Source organism: Bombyx mandarina, chromosome 01 (assembly GCF_030267445.1).
Source record: "Bombyx mandarina strain Sakado chromosome 01, ASM3026744v2".
Lineage (NCBI taxonomy): Eukaryota > Metazoa > Arthropoda > Insecta > Lepidoptera > Bombycidae > Bombyx > Bombyx mandarina.
The window spans coordinates 17,852,528-17,874,558 of NC_143208.1; the positions used below are offsets into that span (position 1 = coordinate 17,852,528).

Here is a 22,031-nt window from a genome sequence, read left to right on the forward strand (position 1 = left end):
TTTACTGCACTCATTTTAGCTACTGGGTAATCTGTTTTGTTTTTCGGGGACATAGCGGCGCGGGACTTTTTGGCGGGAACGCGAGGAGTGAAGCTGTGTGATTTGTTTTATTTTGTCTATTTAGTGTTTCTTCAGGTTTAAATGTGTAATAACGGTGGTTTATTAACTGTTTAATATCTGTGAAAGTGCACAAATGTGGGAAAATGAAACAAAGCCGCTGGACGCAACTTCTCGGGATCCTCCAAAAAGTCCACTGAAAAAAATCTTAGTAAATGACCACCATTTTACTAAGATTATATTTCATCCCATATCATCTCATTTCATTTAATTTCATCCCAGTTGATAAATGTCTCATATTAATCATTTTAATTTCATTTCACCATATTATCATTTTTCATAAAAATAAGAATATAAATTAAAATAAGACATGACTTAAAGGTCTTAGTTACCAGGTCATAAAATCACTTAAAAAAAAACATAGCGGTGTACCATACAAAAACAATAATATCCCGTATTCCACTCCCACAGCTGAGAGGAATCAATCTCATGTTGAAATATATTAAAAGGCTCAAGCTGTGGTGGAGCTTAATAAATAATTAGGTATATGTAAGTTCGACCTTTGTGGTCGTCGTGGCCTAACGGATAAGACGTCCGGTGCATTCGTGTTGAAGCGATGCACCGGTGTTCGAATCCCGCAGGCGGGTACCAATTTTTCTAATGAAATACGTACTCAACAAATGTTCACGATTGACTTCCACGGTGAAGGAATAACATCGTGTAATAAAAATGAAACCCGCAAAATTATAATTTGCGCAATTACTGGTGGTAGGACCTCTTGTGAGCCCGCACGGGTAGGTACCACCGCCCCGCCTATTTCTGCCGTGAAGCAGTAATGCGTTTCGGTTTGAAGGGTGGGGCAGCCGTTGTGACTATACTGAGACCTTAGAACTATATCTCAAGGTGTGTGGCGCATTTACGTTGTAGATGTCTATGGGCTCCAGTAACCGCTTAACACCAGGTGGGCTGTGAGCTCGTCCACACAGCTAAGCAATAAAAAAAAAAAAAATTAATAATACTACGTTCGTACGACGCAAAATATTCTCCTCTTTCTGCGGAACTGACAGAAAACATTTAATTTCGTAGATACACATTAGTTCCTCGTCGATCGTCTTAAAGTTCAACTTTAATTTTAGAATATATCTAGCATAATAATAATATCTCCTTTGATATGATATCTCCTTGTATATGAGTCATCGTGTAATAAAAATGAAACCCGCAAAATTATAATTTGCGTAATTACTGGTGGTAGGACCTCTTGTGAATCACGTGTGGTACGACCGTTGTAACTATACTGAGACCTTAGAACTCATATCTCAAGGCGGGTGGCGGCCTTTACGTTGTAGATGTCTATGGGCTCCGGTCTCCAGTAAACACTTTAGACCAGGTGGGCTGTGAACGAGTCCATCCATAGTTGGAATAATAATAAAAAATCAGTTCAAATTCGTTATAGTATTCTTTTTTTCTATATTTTAATATACATAATTATTTTGTGTGTATGTTAGTAAACTCCTAAATGGCTGGACCGATTTTGATGATTTTTGGTATGTTGTGTTCTTGTGGATTCGAGAATGGTTTAGATTTACAATTCGATCAGTTAAAAAAACTTAAATTAAAATTTTATAATTTAAGCTTGAAATTATCGGATTTGAGACGTACCTACGTACAGGACAATGTTTGTTGCGTTCGCTAGTAGACAATAAATAAAAATGTTTTAATGTATATACCTACTTAAGTATATGTCGCGTTCAGGTCATTGGCACAAACGTTGTGACCGCTTAAGGAGACTAGTACCCGTATCTTTAGACGTTTCGTCAAATATTCCTCCACTCTTTAACTCATCCGATGCCGCTCGAGCATTCCTCCCAAACTTACTCGAGTTTGGTATTTTTAGTTGACCATTACATTATTCCTCAACTCTACTCGAGTGAGGTAGAGCCGCGGTATTGCATCACCACGACGACATCAGTTTGACGAAAATTTGATAAAGCTAGCATCAAACCCATAGAGTTCTGTAGTCTATGGTCAATGTTTAATGTCAAAGTCAATGGTACGTCGCGACGTACCTTGACTTGACAGTTCATTTACTCCACACTCCACATTTTTCTGAAAATCTCTATTTTGAATTCTAATATATGAGTCGTCTATTATCAAAGGTGGCAATCTGTCCATTTGGACAAAAAAATGTTATTGATATGTCAATACAGATTGATTTGAATATAATCGTCTCCTTCAAAGAATACGGTTCAAAACCTGCATTAAATAAAGGTTAATACTTAACCTGTTATTTATCTAATATGTCGTTCAGAAGAGTTTTGTGACTGCCAATGGAATACAAAGTCAATAATTCGTTTTTCTGATTTACCAATAATTGTCCAAAAGTCACATTGCCGGCTTTGATAATAGTCGACTTATATAATAAAAATGATGCAAAGTTCGAGTTATTAGGAGATCCATCGCGTTCAAACTGTAACGCAGTGTGTAGTAGTAAAATTATAAAATTATACGTGGCCACTTCAGATACATGTGAATAGAACAGATCGCTGTCTGCTGCCGATTCAGGGTTACCAGCTTGAGATTTAAAATGTATAAACACGATTTTCGAAAGGAAATTCTTTATTATTAATTGATCTTGTGAAACCTCACAAAGTGTCTGTGAGGAAAGTATTTTAAACTAGTTGTTTGATGAAATCAATAAATAAAAATGGCACTTAGCAAGTGCATAAATTACAACAATTTTTACGGTTTAATCTTACGCTTTTATCATTGTCTTTACATTATTTCAGACGTTTCGTATATTTTACAGTTTCCGTGGTCATGTTATCCACATGCATACATACACACACACACACGGATGAAAACTGTAAAGTATTCGACCCGTCAAACCCGCGAAAACCAAACAAAATACTCCAAACAAAATACTCAAAACAACCAAAAAAGTTTCAACTTATCAAAATTGGAAAATGTATCGCAATTATCATTGCAAAGTTTATATTAGGAAATAGGAATCTTAATTTACCATACAAGTGAAACTATAGTGTTGTAAATAGCTGTTTCTAACTTTTGGTAAAGTTGTTTCAAAATGTTTTTCTTTCATTCATCGTATTGACATTACGACATAAAGAAAACAACCCATCCTTTTTATACTGTAGTTAGTATCGTTTTATCGTACTCTTCGATTCATACTATCCAATTTATATTTATGAATAGTGACGAAGCTACCTACTATATCAACTGAATTGTCGGTTACATAAAAGTGATTTTGGTTAATAAAAAACTAAAATGTGGAGACGTGAGACACCAGGTAGGAACGAAGTTCCTTCGGCTAATGTAGAATCGACACAATTTGCAAAGAAAAGAAGGAGAAAGAGAAAGGTATTATACACTACTCGCTTGTGTATACGACTGTCGCGCTCGCGCCTGCGCACGTCTCATTTAACGGTTTTATTCCACGCACTTTTTTCCACGGATTTTTTCTTACGGTTTTACTATCACATTTTTTTCAGTTCGGTCGCGCAGCAAAATCCCTATCCCTCCAAGCCTGCCGTAAGGAACTTCGTTCCAATAAAAGAATAATATGTTTTACTTTGCAAAAATTTCACAAATCTTTGGAATTTCTAATTTCGATTTAATACTAGTTTTAGCAATGAGCATTATTCTATTCAAAATATTCCGCAACATTCTCGGAAACTCTCTTAAGCTGGCCTTATCTGTTTCATTAAAAAAAACCTTGCTTAAGAAATGTATCTTTGTTCGACTAACTTGTACTTACGTTGCATAAAGCCGTTTCCAGTAAACTTCTATTATCTACACAACTTGGCAACACTGCCGTCATATGTAGCGGGAATGTTGAGGTTTGTATAAAATTCAAAACACCCATATTTTCAGGAAAAAACTTAAAATGCCTGTTTAATTTGGTGGCTTGTTTTAAATTTTGTAATTGCATAAATTAAATAATATAACGAAAATAATTATTGAACTTCGCGTGTTTGTGCTTAAGTTAGAAAATCAACGAACCAAAAAATCGTGCTTGTTTTCATAGTAAAATAGCTATTATTGACTATTCATTAAGATATATTTCGTATTATCTATCGTCTTAGCCGTAGGCCGACCGACATTCACCTAATGTGTAGTTGTAACTGATTCTCATGGACAACATAAGTACTAAAAGCGTATCTTAGTCGCTTCCTATTTTTTATACTTTTCCTCAATCCTCGTTTAAAGAAGAATAGGCTATGGCCTAGTTATATAAATGCCGAGGGGAGAAGTTCATACCAAACCAGAGTACTGGAACCAGATTTTGCAAATAACATCAATAGAAAGGCCCTGTAGACAATCGCATTTTTTCCAGTTAATCTCAATAAACTTTGAATCAACACACACAATTCCTCAGAGAACCACCCATTAACAAAAAGAACGAAAGTCGCTCTAGAGTCGATCTAGAGATTCCATGAAAATTTCATAGTATAATTCGTTAAATGTTTTTAAATTTTATACATTAATTATATTCGGTAACAAAACTGTATTTATTAATTATCTATTAAATGGCATTTCGTATTGAATCGGCACAGAGAAGTAATAGCTTTTATCAAAACAATATTGCTGCTGAAATGGCTTTACCCTGTACGCAAGTAAGCAGATTACAGACGCAAATTTGATGGCCGGTCAGACTACATTTGTAATTCAGAGGATTATGGTATCGATTTTATGAATTCATAATATGAGTTGAAAGGTGTCTTCTGATGTTATATTTTTCATTATGAATTCTGAATGTGAAAATATTTAAATTTTTACTGGTGGTTGGAAATTATGTGGGTCCAGACGAGTAGGTACCACCACCCTGCCTGTTATTGCCGTGAAGCAGTAATGCGTTTCGGTTTGAAGGGTGGGGCAGCAATTGGACTGTGAAAACTGAGAGCTTAGAAACTCATGTCTCGAGGTGGGTGGCGGCTCTTCCGATGTCTATGGGCTCCGGTAGCCACTTAACAACAGGTGGGACGCGATAAAAAAAAACACGAAAAATTAAAGGTACTTTTAATTTAAAGCCAATTCAAATTTGCCTGTGTTTTATGACAGTTAAAATAATTATCTCAATGATATAAATAAATTGAATGGTCATTCCATAACATTAAGCATCAGGCAAAATACAAATTATCGCCTACAGACAATATGGATAATTGATGTAGCTAAATTAACGAAAACATAGTTACATCGTACAGCATGGGAGACAAAGCTTTCGATATTTTTGTTCAGCGGTTGTCGGGTTTGTCCGAGATTCGATTTTCCAATTGCATCCCATTCAGTCGCCCACCCCGCGTACAAAGGGCCCGGTTTCCTAAATTAATTTGCGAGTAATTCGAAATAATTTTATGTTTCCCTCTTATTTAAGTGCCACGTTTTTTATTTTTTTTTTATTGCTTAGTTTGGTGGTCGAGCTCACAGCTCACCCGGTGTTAAGTGGTTACTGGAGCCCATAGACATCCTCAATGTAAATGCGCCACCCACCTTGAGTATTAAGTTCTAAGGTCTCAAGTATAGTTACAACGGCTGCCTCACCCTTCAAACCGAAACGCATTAATGCTTCACGGCCGAAATAGGCAGGGTGGTGGTACCCACCCGCGCGGACTCACAAGAGGTTCTACCACCAGTAAAATGTATATTTTTCTATTATTAGAAGACATTCCGCTGATTTGACAGAAGAACAAATAATATAATTTAAAGATATCTTATAAACCTTAAAAACAGACAAAAAGCCTTTAAATTTAAATTTATTTGCGGGACAACTAATTTTAATCCGGTTTCGAGATACTTCGCGGTCACGATTGTTGCCTTTCAAATCATCTTTCTTCTTATTTTTTTAATTATTTGTATTGACTGCGGCAGCCTCTTGACGAGAATAAATAAAAGAGACCACATCTCAAGGTCAGTGGTGGCTTTCATGTTATGATGTCTATGAGCCCCGTAACAATTTTACACCAGGTAGACCACGAGCTCGTTTATCTATGTACTTACAAAACAGAAAAAAAAAAAATACATTCAGGATCACATACTATTTTTTTATTGCTTAGATTGCTTTGTGGTCGTCGTGGCCTAACGGATAAGACGTCCGGTGCATTCGTGTTGAAGCGATGCACCGGTGTTCGAATCCCGCAGGCGGGTACCAATTTTTCTAATGAAATACGTACTCAACAAATGTTCACGATTGACTTCCACGGTGAAGGAATAACATCGTGTAATAAAAATGAAACCCGCAAAATTATAATTTGCGTAATTACTGGTGGTAGGACCACTTGTGAGTCCGCACGGGTAGGTACCACCTCCCCGCCTATTTCTGCCGTGAAGCAGTAATGCGTTTCGGTTTGAAGGGTGGGGCAGCCGTTGTGACTATACTGAGACCTTAGAACTATATCTCAAGGTGTGTGGCGCATTTACGTTGTAGATGTCTATGGGCTCCAGTAACCACTTAACATCAGGTGGGCTGTGAGCTCGTCCACACAGCTAAGCAATAAAAAAAATAAAAAAAATGGGTGGTCGAGCTCACAGCCCACCTGGTATTAAGTGGTTACTGGAGCCCATAGACATCCATAACGTAAATGCGCTACCCACCTTGAGATACAAGTTCTAAGGTCTCAAGTATAGTTACAACGGCTGCCCCACTCTTCAAACCGAAACGCATTACTGCTTCACGACCGAAATAGGCAGGGTGGTGGTACCCGCGCGGACTCACAAGAGGTCCTACCACCAGTAACAAAATTCAGCCTAATAGCACGATAATTAAGACTTTAAACTTAGTACTGTTGTTAAATTTAAAATGTGATTACACTCTCGTATAAAAAGTACGAATTTAATCTTTAAGCCAACTGGACTTCAGGCGATTTTTAATTCATAATGAAGCAACGAAATCTAAATGTATGTTCTTCCGACGTTTCCACGGACTATTGATAATAGAACACTAGAATTGCTAATGGATTTGAATGAAAAACAATTCTCCGTGCAAACCGACGGTACTCCACGGCTCGTCCAATAACAATTAAAAATCGCATCAGCAAAACAAATTGCATTAGCAAGGTTTGTTCTTTTAAAACTTTAATTGAATTGCATTTTGCTCGAGACGGAAGGTTATGAATATTCAAAGAAGAACTATTCGCATTCGAGTTTTAAATTGAAATCGAATCTCTTAATTGTTTTAGGTTTGAAATTAATTTAATAATTAAAAACACGATATTTCCTGCTTGGATCCATTCGCGTTCGAACACCGAATCAAATAGATATGAAACACTAGACTGTACGTTGTTGGATCCGTGGAGGTCCGTTAGTATCATGTTTTATTTTTGCAGAATTAAATTAACGTATTTTTAATAGTCCTAAGATGAGCTGCATACAAGTCGGCATTCGGTAATCGTCTTAATTTAATGGATCGTTTTATAATAAGTAAAAAGCGACGCTTTTTTATGTGAAAAATAATAGATTTAAAATAAATTAAGCCCATACAGCCCATGTAGAGTGCATGCTAACTCTCACTGTTGTGTTTGAGTTTGTCATGTCATTATTAACCGACTTCAAAAAAGGAGGATATTCTCAATTCGACGATTCTTTTTTTATTAGAAAGCTGACACTTCCCGTGTGGTCCCATTTCAATTTAGTCCAGTTCTGATAATGGTATCCATGAGAAAACAATATAAGTCTTAAATTTTCATTAAGTACGTGCGTGACAAAGAGATGAATAACTAAATAATTCAATATCACGCCAACCAATTTCGATGGTTATTGTTTTTAGTGTATATTAATTTGTTTTCGAATATCTTTTTTTTTTCTATTTGAAGTCGGTTTTTGTTAAAGCATTTCTATTTACAATAATCGTAAAAAAATGGTTTGAGTTTGGTTTAGACAAATACTAATTCTTCATGCCCATGATATCATGTTGCATAGTGATTTGGCATACGTTTTACGACCGGCTTCCTGTCTGACTTCAACCCTCTGTGGCTTATCTATACTAATATTATAAAGAGGAAAGATTTGTTTGTTTGTTTGTTTCGAATAGGCTCCGAAACTACTGGACCGATTTGAAAAAATCTTTTTCCATTAGAAGCCGACATTGTCCCTGATGAACATAGGCTACTTTTTTTAATTTTTTTTTTTTTTCATGTGTGTTTTAATGTTTCCGAAGCGAAGCGAGGGCGGGTCGCTAGTATTTCCATATATCTATTGCAACGTACCATACGTAGGAACTTTTCTGTATCATCTTTTGGTGTTTCTTTTACTTCATTCATTTTTTTGTTCAAAGATTTGCATTTTATTATTATAAGCACTTAAAATAAAATTTAGATTTTGAAACAGGAAAAAAAGTCACATTTCAACATCAGTTTAAAATGTTTACGCGACAAATGAATAGTCTATTATACAGTATAACTAATTCGTCGTGCTATAGATATTCTATTTTATTATAAGGCCTCTTCACAAATTTAAGCATTCAATTTACCGGATCACGTTTTGCGGCCGCGCGCAAGTCTAATGCAGACTTTGTATTAAAACCTTTTGTGGGTAGGTAGCATCGTCTAAACAGAATTATTGCAGCCTTCTTTACTAAGTATCCTGAAGAAAGCGACCAAGTGCATTTCAGCAACGTAATTTCCCTTGCAATGTTTTCAACAAGCAATAATGTTTAGTGAGGAAATGATTATTTTTCCACGTTTATCTTCCGACAACTTGAGTGACGTTCCTATAAGCTCGTGAACAGTTTAGTAGTTTTAAAACATGGCCTTGTATACTTCTACGATGGTAGTTTTATAGTGGCTTCATCGAAAAATGTATTTTTTGCGAAATATTTACAATGTAGTTCTATAATTGAGTAGTGTTCTGGACGTGTTAATCTCAATTGGGTAAAGGGGAAGATTCAAACTGACTTTTTAATTGTTCAGACACACCTCATCTATACTAATATTATAAAGAGGAAAGATTTGTTTGTTTGTTTGTTTCGAATAGGCTCCGAAACTACTGGACCGATTTGAAAAATTATTTTTCCATTACAAGCTGACATTGTCCCTGATGAACATAGGCTACTTTTTTTTAATTTTTTATTATTATTATTTTTTTGGTTTCATGTGTGTTTTAATGTTTCCGAAGCGAAGCGAGGGCGGGTCGCTATTGGTAATAAGGAGAATAAAGAGTGGTGTATCATCCAGTATATCACATATATATCAGTACCGGTATATATCACATATATATCAGACTTGGACCGGTGCTTCATACATTTAGAATATACATAAATATTTAATAAAAACAAGACTACCAATTAGCCAGTTTGAGTTTTATATACATATATCTCAAATTTTTTAGCGCGCACAATAGCCAAGACCGTTTACTTATTTGAACATCTAAGGTGCACAATACATTAAACTCAGTTTTTGAAGTAATACTATGTAGAAATAATCTACTAAAAAAAAACACGTGTGGCACTCAGAGACTGCCGCGGTAAAGCTATTGCATAGCATGTTTTATCAACTTATGCAATTATAAATCGACAATAATAATTTAATATTAAAGCAACAGTAAAATAAGACCACGCTATATTTAAAAACATTAAAAAAAGCAAAATCTTAACTGTCCCCTTCACACTCATAACCTAGACCGCGCGAGGGAGAGATGGGCAGACTTATCATGTTGTGCATGCGGCAGCGCGACGTCACGCCGCGCGCTTATTCACATACACTACACAAGCGCAACGTGTGAATGTGTTGAACGCGAGCTACATAGTAGGCGTAGCGGGCGTGTCAGGTTATTTTCGTTACGGAATTTCCTGATTCAGTCGCCGCGCTCAAGGCCTGAGATAGAAGCTATGCAATAGCTTAAAAAAATTATGACAATAAATAATAATGTTCGTCGAAAGAGACGAGAACGATGACCGGGTCGTATTACAGTGGGGAACTAAAAACTGGTTTTTATCGATTATCGAGTAGCCCGGAACCAATAGAGAAAATATTGCATAAGCAGCGATGTACGCGACAAGAATGCGTACCTATTTAACCTTTATTATAATTTGAAATTATAAATTATTTTTGTTTTGATTCGGTTGAAAACATCATACCTGTGATTCTTTGTCCGATGGACGTCATAGCCACTAAAGTGGGAGCGTACACGGTGAGATGTGGGGACATAGGCCTCTTCAGCGTCATGTTCTTGTGGTCGTGATCCTGGTAGCAGGGCGGAACGTACGCCTTGTACGTTATCTGGTGTTTGAGGCGCTGCGCATGACCGTCGGCGACTTGGCATACAGGACTTAGCAAGCCGGAAAATTTCGAGATCTTTCCGAATGTTTTCCTGAAACAAAATAAGTACATTTTAAATCAAATAAATGCAACTATCTAAAAGTTTAAATCCTTTTTTCTAATCATAAAAAATCGTAAACAGGCCAATGCCTTTAGCATCAGCTAAAACAATTTCTTTTTGTCAATGGGTAGGAGTGATTATATGTACATAAGTCGTCGTGGCCTAAGCGATGAGACGTCCGGTGCATTCGTGTTGAGCGATGCACCGGTGTTCGAATCCCAGGCCGGTACCAATTTTTCTAATGAAATACGTACTCAACAAATGTTCACGATTGACTTCCACGGTGAAGGAATAACATCGTGTTACAAAAATCAAACCCGCAAAATTATAATTTGCGTAATTACTGGTGATAGGACCTCTTGTGAGTCCGCACGGGTAGGTACCACCACTCTGCCTATTTCTGCCGTGAAGCAGTAATGCGTTTCGGTTTGAAGGGTGGGGTAGCCGTTGTAACTATACTGAGACCCTTAGAATTTATATCTCAAGGTGGGTGGCGCATTTACATTGTACATGTCTATGGCCTCCAGTAACCACTTAACACCAGGTGGGCTGTGAGCTCGTCCAACCATCAAATCAATAAAAAAAACATTTAAATATACCATACTTAAATTGAAATCGTAAATATCACATTCCTATCTGATAATTATTTAATCAGCCGCATCATTTATTTAATCATACCAACACTTACTGGTACCTATTTCTACCATAATAACGGTATACGATAAGTATTACTCAAAATAAACAAAACAAAAGAAAAAAAATAGTATAATAACTGTAGATTAATTGGTAAGAAGAGTCATGAAGTCAAATGTGCAAAAGCAATAAGATGATATGTGCATTTTCAACGCAAAAGTTCAAAATGGGTCATTTGACCCGTTATGGTATGTTTAGCGTTAATCATTTATTATGACGTCACTATAGATGCGTTGGTTATTCATGAAACAAACAACCATACCATGATCGAGTTCGTATCATCAAAACATTTTACGTATTTCGTCTTACCGATTTGATACACGAACTAAATAAACTATAAAATGTCCTTCAATTACTTTTTATTTTTCTGATAAGCACTAGTCGAAAATTTTTTTTTTATAGCATCCGAATTATATCTTAGAACAGGTAAAGTACACCGATACAAAATGAAAACAAATTCAAAAGACTATGCCCGAAGGGGGACAAGAGTCAATCAAAGAAATGAAAATAAGCGTGTATCGTTTTAAAAAAACAATATATCCATTCATTTCAACTGAATAATAATAATATGTATTACTATTATATACATAAAAATAAATTTAAATATATATCACATTTTATATAAATAGATACTTAACTATGTCAAAGTTAAAAAAAAAGTAAACAGCTCGACTCAACACTTGAGCGTCTAGATGACATCGAAACTAGAATTTTCTTATTACTTTCTTCAATTGCTTTTCACTGGAGAATATACATATTTTCAGTTTCATGTAACAAGATATATCGAGAATCACAGCTTCATATTTCATATTATTATACAGATCAATAATTTAATCACAAGCCCAATACCTCGCCAGCAGAGTTACCACGTATAGTGTATTTTTATACTGTTATAATTGCAAAAAAAAAAACTTTATTAAACTTTATTAAAATTCGAAGACGGCTCAAGCTAATAAAGATAAAACAACAAATTCTATATACGGCCACTTACCGCGGACTAATGCTGGAATCTTGTGATTCTCAACAAAGACTTAAGTAAGATTATTTCAATTTAAATTGGGAAGCTTATCAGTGTGAACGAATGCAGTGGTTGATATTCTTCAAACAACTGTGAGCGACCCAAGCGATGTTCGCACGTATTTTGAATTAAAAAAAAAGTGAACCGACAAAAATACTGGACGTGAAAATCGCATTTTCAGTATTGAATCTTTTGAATAGAGAGAGAAACGAACACAAATAATATTTTTTCAAAGCCCAAAATGCATTTAAAATTTCTGCTCGCTTCTTCAAAGCTCTTGTTTCGCAGATTATCCCTTGTTTCGTATTACAGTTTTGAAAGCAAACGCAATAAAAAAAAATGTGGTGTCGTGGGACACCAGGTAGGAACGAAGTTCCTTCGGCTAATGTAGAATAGACATAATTTGCAAAAAATAAACGTGGCTACTCACGAGTATAATGTATCTATAATGTGAGTATTCGCCATGTGCTTGTCCATGAATTCATGAGTAAATACTATGCATTGGCGGCGTGGAGTGGTAATAGAGAGAGAAGGGATGAGAGAACGAAAAGAAAGAAGGAGAAAGAGAAAGGTATTATACACTACTCGCTTGTGCATAGGACTGTCGCGCCTGCGCACGTCTCATTTAACGGTTTTATTCCACGGACTTTTTCTTACGGTTTTACTATCACATTTTTTTCAGTTCGGTCGCGCAGCTAAATCCCTATCTTCTCCAAGCCTGCCGTAAGGAACTTCGTTCCAAAAAAAGTTAATCCTTCCATATAAAATAAAGCAGTTCATAATTGTTTGGTAGATCTTAGTATATCACGAGCAGATAGATGCTCAACTCGATTGACTCGTAAATTCAAGATGAGATAGATGACAGATCGCACCAGCTAATTTGCAAGTTCATTTTAACTTTGAAGGCCAAGTACTTTAAATCAAACACTTAATTGCTACAGTTAGTCCTCTGATAAAAAAGGACGAATGTTGTTTTAATTTTTAAAATAAATCAATTTTTATTTTATTTATTAAATGTATTTGACAACAAAACCAAACAAATTGATCGTTTCCTTCAATTTTCACCAGTCATAGACGTAAAATTGGAAATAATAAACGTGAAATCCAATCGTAACAGCAGCTTTAATTATTATATATTTGTTATAAAAAATATATATCGAAATTGGCTCAAACACAAAACAGCTACTCAGCCACAGCGCCATATTTAATTCTGTAGGGAGAGCAATTTATTTCAAGTTCCCTCAACGTTTCGAATTTACACTATAAATTGAAATTGTATTGGGACTTTCACGTAAATTAGAAGTTCCGGAAAATAGTCGATTAAGATTCTATTTTGCAATATTTATCTGATAGATAGAGTAGTCACTCTAGTCACTCAGTTCTACTCAGCCCCACCCTTTAGACCGGAACGTATTACTAAGGCCAAGTGGGTATGTAGCACCTCATCTGTTTTTGTCGCGAAGTAGTTATGCGATTCCATTTGGAGATTGAAACAGCCTTAAGCTATTTACAAAGTGCATGACTGCATTCACATTGTATATATTCCATAAACTCGGAAAACACTTAAAACTAAGTGAGATATCGTTGATCACCCATCGATGCAATAAATATAAAGTCTGCGGTTGGCACTAATATTTTGTTACATCGATATATTGCAACTGGATACCATGGTGGAAAGCAGTACCGCTTTTTTTTCATCTAAATATAAAAAATCCAATAAAAACAGTCCACCCGGTGTTCAGAGGTAATTGGAATACAAAATACCTATATCCCGTAGTTAATAAAGTCACTTACCTTGATATGTGAGGCATAACTGGTTTGCGGGAGGCTAAACAATAAGGTAATAGCACTGCCTACGTTATGGCAATACGCATTTGCTGAACTATGAAAACACGTTACTAACATTCATGCTTAAAAAATATATAGCTCTCATAAAGGGGGATCGTATTTTTTTTAAAATAAATGTTCTTAAATTATTATTAACTGAGAATGAATAGTCTCGCACAAAATCACAGACTGTAATGTCGAACATTGATTTCATCTTGTTAACTCCGCTGTGCAGTCAAGAGTACAGTATTGCTGCGAGCTAACGATCGTGTTTTCAAGGAAACTGTCACCATTAACTGCAACGCTGCAACGTCTACATTTTATTTAACACTGTCTGAACACCAATGAAGATCAATTACTTCCACTTCAACAATTACGCTTTAGTTGGAGCGGATTTAAATCCGATATTTCCCATTGGAGCGTATCATTTTCATTTCGTGTTATGGCTTTAAAATGTTTCTAGTTATGATTTATGTTTGTGTTATTATGGTCTTCATTCTGCACGGCTTTGAAGCTAATATGTCCGGTGTGAGTATTTTTGGAATTTCAATGCACTTTTGAATACAGTATCCACTTCACTTTAAATAAAAGGCTCGCTTTTTTTTCAATAAATATTAAATTTACGCTGCGCTTCATTGTATAGATTATATAGCTTCGCGTTTCAACGTTTACCTGTCTGACTGCCAGATAACCATAGAAAGATAAACTTCTTATGACCAGAATTAATAATGAAAGTATTATGTATGTCTAAAACATCCGCGAGTACCAAAGTAAAACATTTACAGAATCGCTTTATCGATCCAACCATTGGCAACGGCATATTTACGTAGAATATTATTTTGCCCAATCATGTTTTCTGCCCCATGATATATCCACAAAGCAGTGTAGCGATCCTAATATAATTTATTTAAAGACAATGACTACTACTGTAGGACATTCTACGTAACGTGTATAAATAAGGTGTGAGGGCTTAAACATTCACAGAAAACATTAAATATATGTACATTTGTTTATCAGAAAAGCTGTATCACATGTTTTGGTTAATGTTTTCCAGTTACGAATTTTCGTATTACACGTGTAATGTTCGGCACAAATTTCTTAGATGTATACATGAGGTCTACGTGATCGAATCCGAAATGAGGAGATCCGTAGAAGAACGAAGGTTGCTGACATAGCCCGTAGAATTAGTGAACTGAAGTGGCAATGGGCCGGCCACATAGCACGAAGAAAGGACGGTCGATGGGGCAGAAAGATCCTGGAGTGGCGACCACGTACTGGCAAACGCAGTGTGGGACGGCCACCTACTAGATGGACCGACGACCTAGTAAAAAGCGCTGGGTCTCGTTGGATGCAGGTGGCAATGGACCGGTCGCACTGGAAATCTATTGGAGAGGCCTATGTTCAGCAGTGGACGGCGATAGGCTGAAATGATGATGATGATGATGATACATGAGGTCAGCACGAGGGTCTGGCAAAAAGAATTGAACAATGAAACACTTGTCGTTTGTTTCTCGTTCGTTTTCAGTAAAATAAGATTTATGAGAAATACGCATGAAATTAATACGATATTTATTTACTTTTGGAGGATAAGAAGAAATCCGTTCGTTTCCCATAGTACCATAACATGATAAAAAAATTTTGAAGACAGGTTTTTTTTTGCTAATTCGTCTGGTCGAACTCAAGGCCAGTGTTAAGTTGTTGTACCAGAAATAACACAAAAAAATATAAATTTATTTTAGATAGCTTTACGGAATCTCGATTATTTGTCTTCAATAAAAATATCCTGTACAGACTAATGCCTACCAAAATATTGTTACGCCTAGGGTTCGGGATAAATAAAATTCCACTGAAGTATAAATCAAAAACTGTATTCAACACTTAGAACACTCAACGAATACTTTAAAACTCTCAATTCCCTTGTTCCGCTTCGCTTCAGGTAATCCGTTCGCTGTTTCGCTTCGAGTATTTCCGATTACTGACTGACTGCGTGCCATCTCTACAACGCTTTTATAGCCGATAACTCATCCCTAGAATTATCGAGAATATTCCATACATCTCTAGTCGTAGTTTCCGCTATCTGACAATAGATGGCGTTGCAATTCTCGAGCGTTCTAGGTGCTACTAGATCTTTCGATATTCGTTCGACTATTCTGCAATAGATGGCGTTACACTTACCGGCGTAACAATATTGTTTCAAACAAAAGCAGACGTCCGCGTTAGTTAGTTAACAATGTACTATATTTAAAAAACAATCTCAGGCTATTTATGTTCCATAATATATTATTATTTCCACAACAATGCCCACAAGTATGCAAAATAACAGATTTCGCTGTAACAGAAAATATCCTACGCAGATTAGGCGCCGTCTGGGCGGACAGTATTTATGTGACGTCAGTACTCAAGGGGTAGTAAATATGTGAAAATTTTAAATTAAAATGACCATAACCTAAGTTTTCTAGACTGGTTTGAGAGAAATGCTGAAGCTACAAATGTCTACGTCGTAGCACGCTCGTAGTGCTGTAGAGCGGCTTGCGTAGGCGTGTAGCAAGCGATCGATATGAAAGGAATGCAATTGTAAACCAACTCATGGTTCATTGATAGAGGGATAAATGGCTATTCATAAATCTGTTATAATCATGACCAGGTAACATTTTCCTCAAGTTTTACATATAACCAATTTCTAAAATCTTACAGATCAATGCATTTCAATTGATGAGTTTAGCCCTCTAAGCAAGAATATTTTCAAGTTTTAATTTCGATAAAGTCACAGTTTAAATTTCAAAGAAAGGACACTAAAAGAATTGACTTCAATATTGTTTTGCAAAGGATCTAAAAGGATAGCACCCCACCAGTCTCTTGCCCTAGATGTTGTAAATGACGACCAACGTATTCACAGGATACTGGCAATGAATCATATCGGCAAAGGCGACCTTGAAAACTAAACCGCTTTCTTGTCTTTAAAGTAATATAATAGATATACCTTGCAAAGAGAAAGATCGATTTTTTACAAGCACTAATACTTATTTCATTGATAAGGCTAAAAGTAAGTGGCAGTTACCTAGATCTGCAAAATCCGGTGATACTGGATGAGAGAGCTGACGCTTTTCTGAATTGGAAACTCACCATTGAACAATACATTATTACACTAAAAACGAATATAAATGAAATTACACAATTTCACGTTGACACTTTAAATGTTTTGACATTTCCTAAAAAGTATATTGGGTGAAAGAAGTTCGCATTTACTTATATATGTAGATACGCGTCATGTAACCTTTTTTTAAGTCAGTTATTTAAATACATTTCAATTAGCAGAATAAGAATGAAGAATGTTTTGGCTTGGTTCTTTATTTTTAGGTTTTAAATTACATTTAGAACGCAATCGATAGGATAATCGGTAATTTGGTAGAAACTCACCGTTGGTTTCCTTTTTATTAATACGTTCCAGGATTACTCCTCCTGGAGTGGCCACCCTTTTCTTATTTTTGTTACACCTTGATGAACATTTGATTAGTTCAAACCATTAATGAGTGTTACATTCATTATTCATTAGATCTCAAGATCGCACGATTTGATGCGCAGGATTCAAAAGTCGACGTTATTATAATCTTTTCTCTCAATGTCCGGTGGTATAGGCATTGATTTAGGAGGAAAATTAATGTGACTATCATCGATGCGCTTTCAATTTTAATCAAAATATTTTTAAACAGTGTATCAGTTGCAGATAATATAAACAAAGGATAATACTTATTACCGGCAACGGATATCTATGACTTATAATATCTAATCGGTAGTTCTTTTGACGTTCAACAAGTATGTACTTTCATTTATGTTGAATAAAAATTTTTTGATTTGATTTGATTTGATTTGATTTGATTTGATAATTATAAATTATTATTTTTTCGTAAGTGATCATATAAGCGATTATATTTCTTTGAACAATCGATGAAGAATTTTTTTAAAAACAAAAAACCTTCTGTTAATTATAATATCAGTCATGGTCCTCAGTAATATATAGACGTGATCTTCATTTATCCGCATCCCGCAAATTGATATAAGCGGTCATTTAAATATCATGTATAGTAGCAGTTCTTGGTATGAAGTACACCGGGCATTTTAGGCTGGACAGGTTTTCGCATTGACATACGAGGGCGGCACTGAAAATTTCGGGAATTAACGAAGTGACACAACATTACTATTTAAAAATGTATTTATTGCTTTTCGAAGTATTCTCCGCAAAATTTGACACATTTTTCCATACGATAGAACCAATCATTGAAGCAACCATTCCATTCGGAAGTTGGGGTCTCCAAAATGGCCATTTTGTAGGCGTCCACAGCTTCTTCAAGTGATGAAAATCTCTGTCCATGCAATTTATTCTTTATTTTAGGGAAAGTATAGAAATCATTAGGGCTTAGGTCGGAGCTGTACGGCGGATGGTCTAATAATTCTATGTTTTCTTGCTCTAAAAACTCTTTTGTTCTGTGCGCGGTGTGAGAACTCGCATTGTCGTGATGGAGGATGATGCGGCGGTTGTAGTCCTCTTTACGGAGTTCAGAAACGACCTGTGGCAAACAAATGCTAGCATACCATTCTGCATTAACCGTTCTTTGTCCCTCAAGAGGAATAGTCGTAACATGGCCGATTTTGGAGACAAACGTGGCCACCATTTTTTTTGCAACACTCCGTGAACGAACAATTTTTGTTGGCTTTAACTCATTTTTGAACACCCAAACTCGTGACTGGTTTTTTGTTTCGGGCTCGTACGCGTATATCCAGGATTCGTCACCTGATACAATGTTGTATACAGCATTTGAGGATCCTGCGTGGAATCTTTCGAGAGTTCTGACGCACCAAGTAACGCGAGCCGCTTTTTGCTCTTCACAGAGCGAATGCGGTATCCATCGGGAAAACAACTTTTTTACACCTAATTGTTCATGCAAGATTATTTGTATTTGACTCATGCCAATGTCTAAAGTTGCTTGAATTTCGCGGTATGTCACATGTCGATCTTTCTCAATCAGCTTACGCACAGCATCAACGTTTTCTTGGGTGACTACAGTTTTTGGACGACCTTGACGGGGATCATCCCTGAGCTTGACACGTCCACGTTGAAACTCAGCAAACCAGCGATAAATTGTGGTTTTGGATGGGGCTTCATCACCAAATGCAGAAATCATTCGGTCAACACACTGTTTTTGTGTTAAACCACTTCGAAAGTCATAATAAATCATCGCTCTTGAATTTTCTCGAGTCAATTCCATTTTCTCAACGACTAAACAAGTTTGACAAAACCTCGTGACAAGACCGAGAATCTTTTTTTAAATAAATAAATGGTATTCGATTTTTAAAACCAAGGAGTTTTCAATTAAAAAGATTTTAATATGACAGGAACAGTGGAAATGTTCCATTCCCGATACTTTTAGTGCAGCCTAGTACGTCAATATGTATTTAATATTTAATACTGAAGTGTAATCATCTCTATATAAATGTTTTTTTGTAGGCAGGACAATAAACTTAATATCATAATATTCTACTTACTTTGCTTTCGACTTTGAAAAGAGCTTTTCTCATTTTGGTAGGATTCTCTGTGTTTACTTTTAAAGCACATTTAAAATTTTTCCAACAGTCACTCATTATGATGATGTATTTTGAATTTCAACATTAAATGCAGGAAAAGAAGATTTTGGTCTAACTTCCAGAAAAATTATTAAAATATAGAAAATTAGTCGGGCATATTGTTTTACGCATACGTGTTTGTCATTTATATTTTTCTTGGGGTCTGAGCTATCAAATATGATCAATTATTAAAAGTGTTATGCTTTTTTATGGCTTAGCTGGGTGGTCAAGCTTACGACCCACCCGGTGTTAAGTGGTTACCAGAGCCCATAGATATCTACAACATAAATGCCGCCACATAACTTGAAATATGAATACTAAGTTCTCAGGTTTTATAGTACAACGGATGGCTCAGCCTTCAAACCAAAACGCATTACTGCTTCACGGTAGCAATAAGCAAGGTGGTACCTTCCCGTGCAGAGGTACAAGACCTCCTACGACCGGTAATTACGCAAATTATAATTTTGTGGACTTGATTTTTATTACACCATGTTATTCCTTCACCGTCTATTCAAATTCTAGTCTATTCTAGTCCTGACAATTCTAAACAATTCTGGAATTAAACCCTTCTAGTAGCCAATCAAACTCAGTGACTCAAAATGTTTCAATAAAATCGGACTAACAGTTAAGTAGGAATTCCATGACAAACATACACAAAGGAGATGATTTCATGCCTATCCGATTTTAAGCCTATAATCTGGACATTTAATAATAGAATTCAATTTTAATAGTTTACCAAAGTGTGAAGCTTATTACTGCATTGAATACTGCGTATTTTCAATAGCTGCATTAATTAAATCGTAATTAATTTAATAAACGCTAGACTTATAATACTATTGAGGCAAAATGTATAGCATTCCCTATTTAGATTCACGACAGATGCCAGATATAATTGCATCTGGGAAGGGTAGTCTATTGAAAGGTCACCGAACTCAGGCAGGCAGACAAATTGCATCAATAGGTATTATGATCTACCGCTCCCGCGACTATGAGGTAACAGTGAGTTGGGAATAGATATTCCAAATTCTAGTTTTATATGAAATAAGTTCCTAAATAATTAACAGTCGTAATGCAAAGAGAGTTGCGTGTCGGTTTTGAGATGTGATGGCAAAATTTAAATCATGTTACACTTATAAGCAGGCAGATGTATAAATCTGAACAAATTTATAGCTGAACACAAGTGCTTTCAAGCACTATTTTGTGCTTCAACAATGGAAAGTTTATAATATGATGTATCTAGTTTTATAGATAATTGCGGATACAATTTCACATGATTATTATAATATTCGTCGTTATCCTGTAATTGTTTCATACAAAATACTGTATTTTCGATTCGCCATTATATCTTTTATGTGACAAATGACTGCCTTAATTAAATATAATGTATGGAAATATAGTTTTCATAAAATTATAGTACAATAGGTCACGATGCTTTATTTAATTATGTGATTACCTTCATTGGCATACACCTTTTTATTCAAAACTAATTAATTGTATGCTTAAATACAACAGCGATGTAGAAAGTAAATATTTAGAAAATTAAAAACTTTAAAGTGGTAGACTCTGAAAAACAATTCGTTACTAAATTTGAATCAATAAATGCAAACATATTTTTTTCCATAAATGCAAAAATATTTTTTTAACGATAACCTTAGCTTAAATCTTACGAAATATTATCTAAATTTAATTCCATGAAGGATTATTATTTTAATTTTAAGTACTAATCAAGTTAGAATCGAAATTACCTAACCTATTTTTTTTTCATGACCTATCTCCGTGACGAGATTTCGCTGTGGTGATTCCAACGCGTGCACGCTTCGAGCGCGTGCAAAACGTCATCGTCCGGGTGAAAATCACCTAACCTATCGATTTCTTCATGGTCGCACCTTTAGTCTAATTCTTAGTGATTCTAGCTGTGATTCTATAGTAGCCGGGATCGATTCATTTTAAAGTTATAGATTAAATACTGAATTTAGATATTTCGTGTACAAAACATAAATAATTAGCATTCGGAATCAGAGATTACCTTTTTTTGTTACAATTAATTGCAACGAAAAAAGATAAAATCTAGATACAGTACAATTGGTAAATTAATTTCAGAGAATTTAGCTCTCGTATTATTATGAATCTGAAATTAATTTACCAATGTATATTATCGTCGTTTGTAGTGGTCACTTTCTAATCAAAATGTTTGATTTATTTATTTGGATAGTTGTTGAAATATTGTCGCATCCAATAATAAAAGCGTTATTAACATGTGTGCCGCATTAATTAATGTCTTTTTAAGTATTTTTAAGCCATTGTTTTTTAATTTTATAAAAGAATTCATTTGTATGTTAATTATTATACTTAAATGCATCCTTGACAAACTGTTTTTAATGGAAAAATGTGGTGCTCGGTGGTAAGTTTGATCAGAGCCTTGATCAAGAAACAATCTGCCTTGCAGCCTGGAACAAATGACGACTTTTAGCTTTTTATTCTGACTGTTATT

General features: G+C 35.4%; 2 protein-coding genes across 4 annotated transcripts in view; one reads left to right on the top strand and one right to left on the bottom strand.

Moving 5' to 3' along the window:
• LOC114252835 (succinate dehydrogenase [ubiquinone] flavoprotein subunit, mitochondrial) overlaps nucleotides 1-22,031 on the bottom strand; it is a 174,973-nt gene that overhangs the window by 83,560 nt on the left and 69,382 nt on the right. Inside the window, exon 2 of the mRNA XM_089731668.1 lies at nucleotides 10,142-10,374. Within this exon, the coding sequence (XP_089587794.1) occupies nucleotides 10,142-10,229 (88 nt within the window). The 5' untranslated portion in view covers nucleotides 10,230-10,374. The remainder of the gene's footprint in view (nucleotides 1-10,141; nucleotides 10,375-22,031) is intronic.
• The window catches only part of LOC114252777 (protein SCAI), a 125,956-nt gene that overhangs the window by 40,157 nt on the left and 63,768 nt on the right, over nucleotides 1-22,031 (top strand). The gene's annotated exons all lie outside the window — the stretch shown is intronic.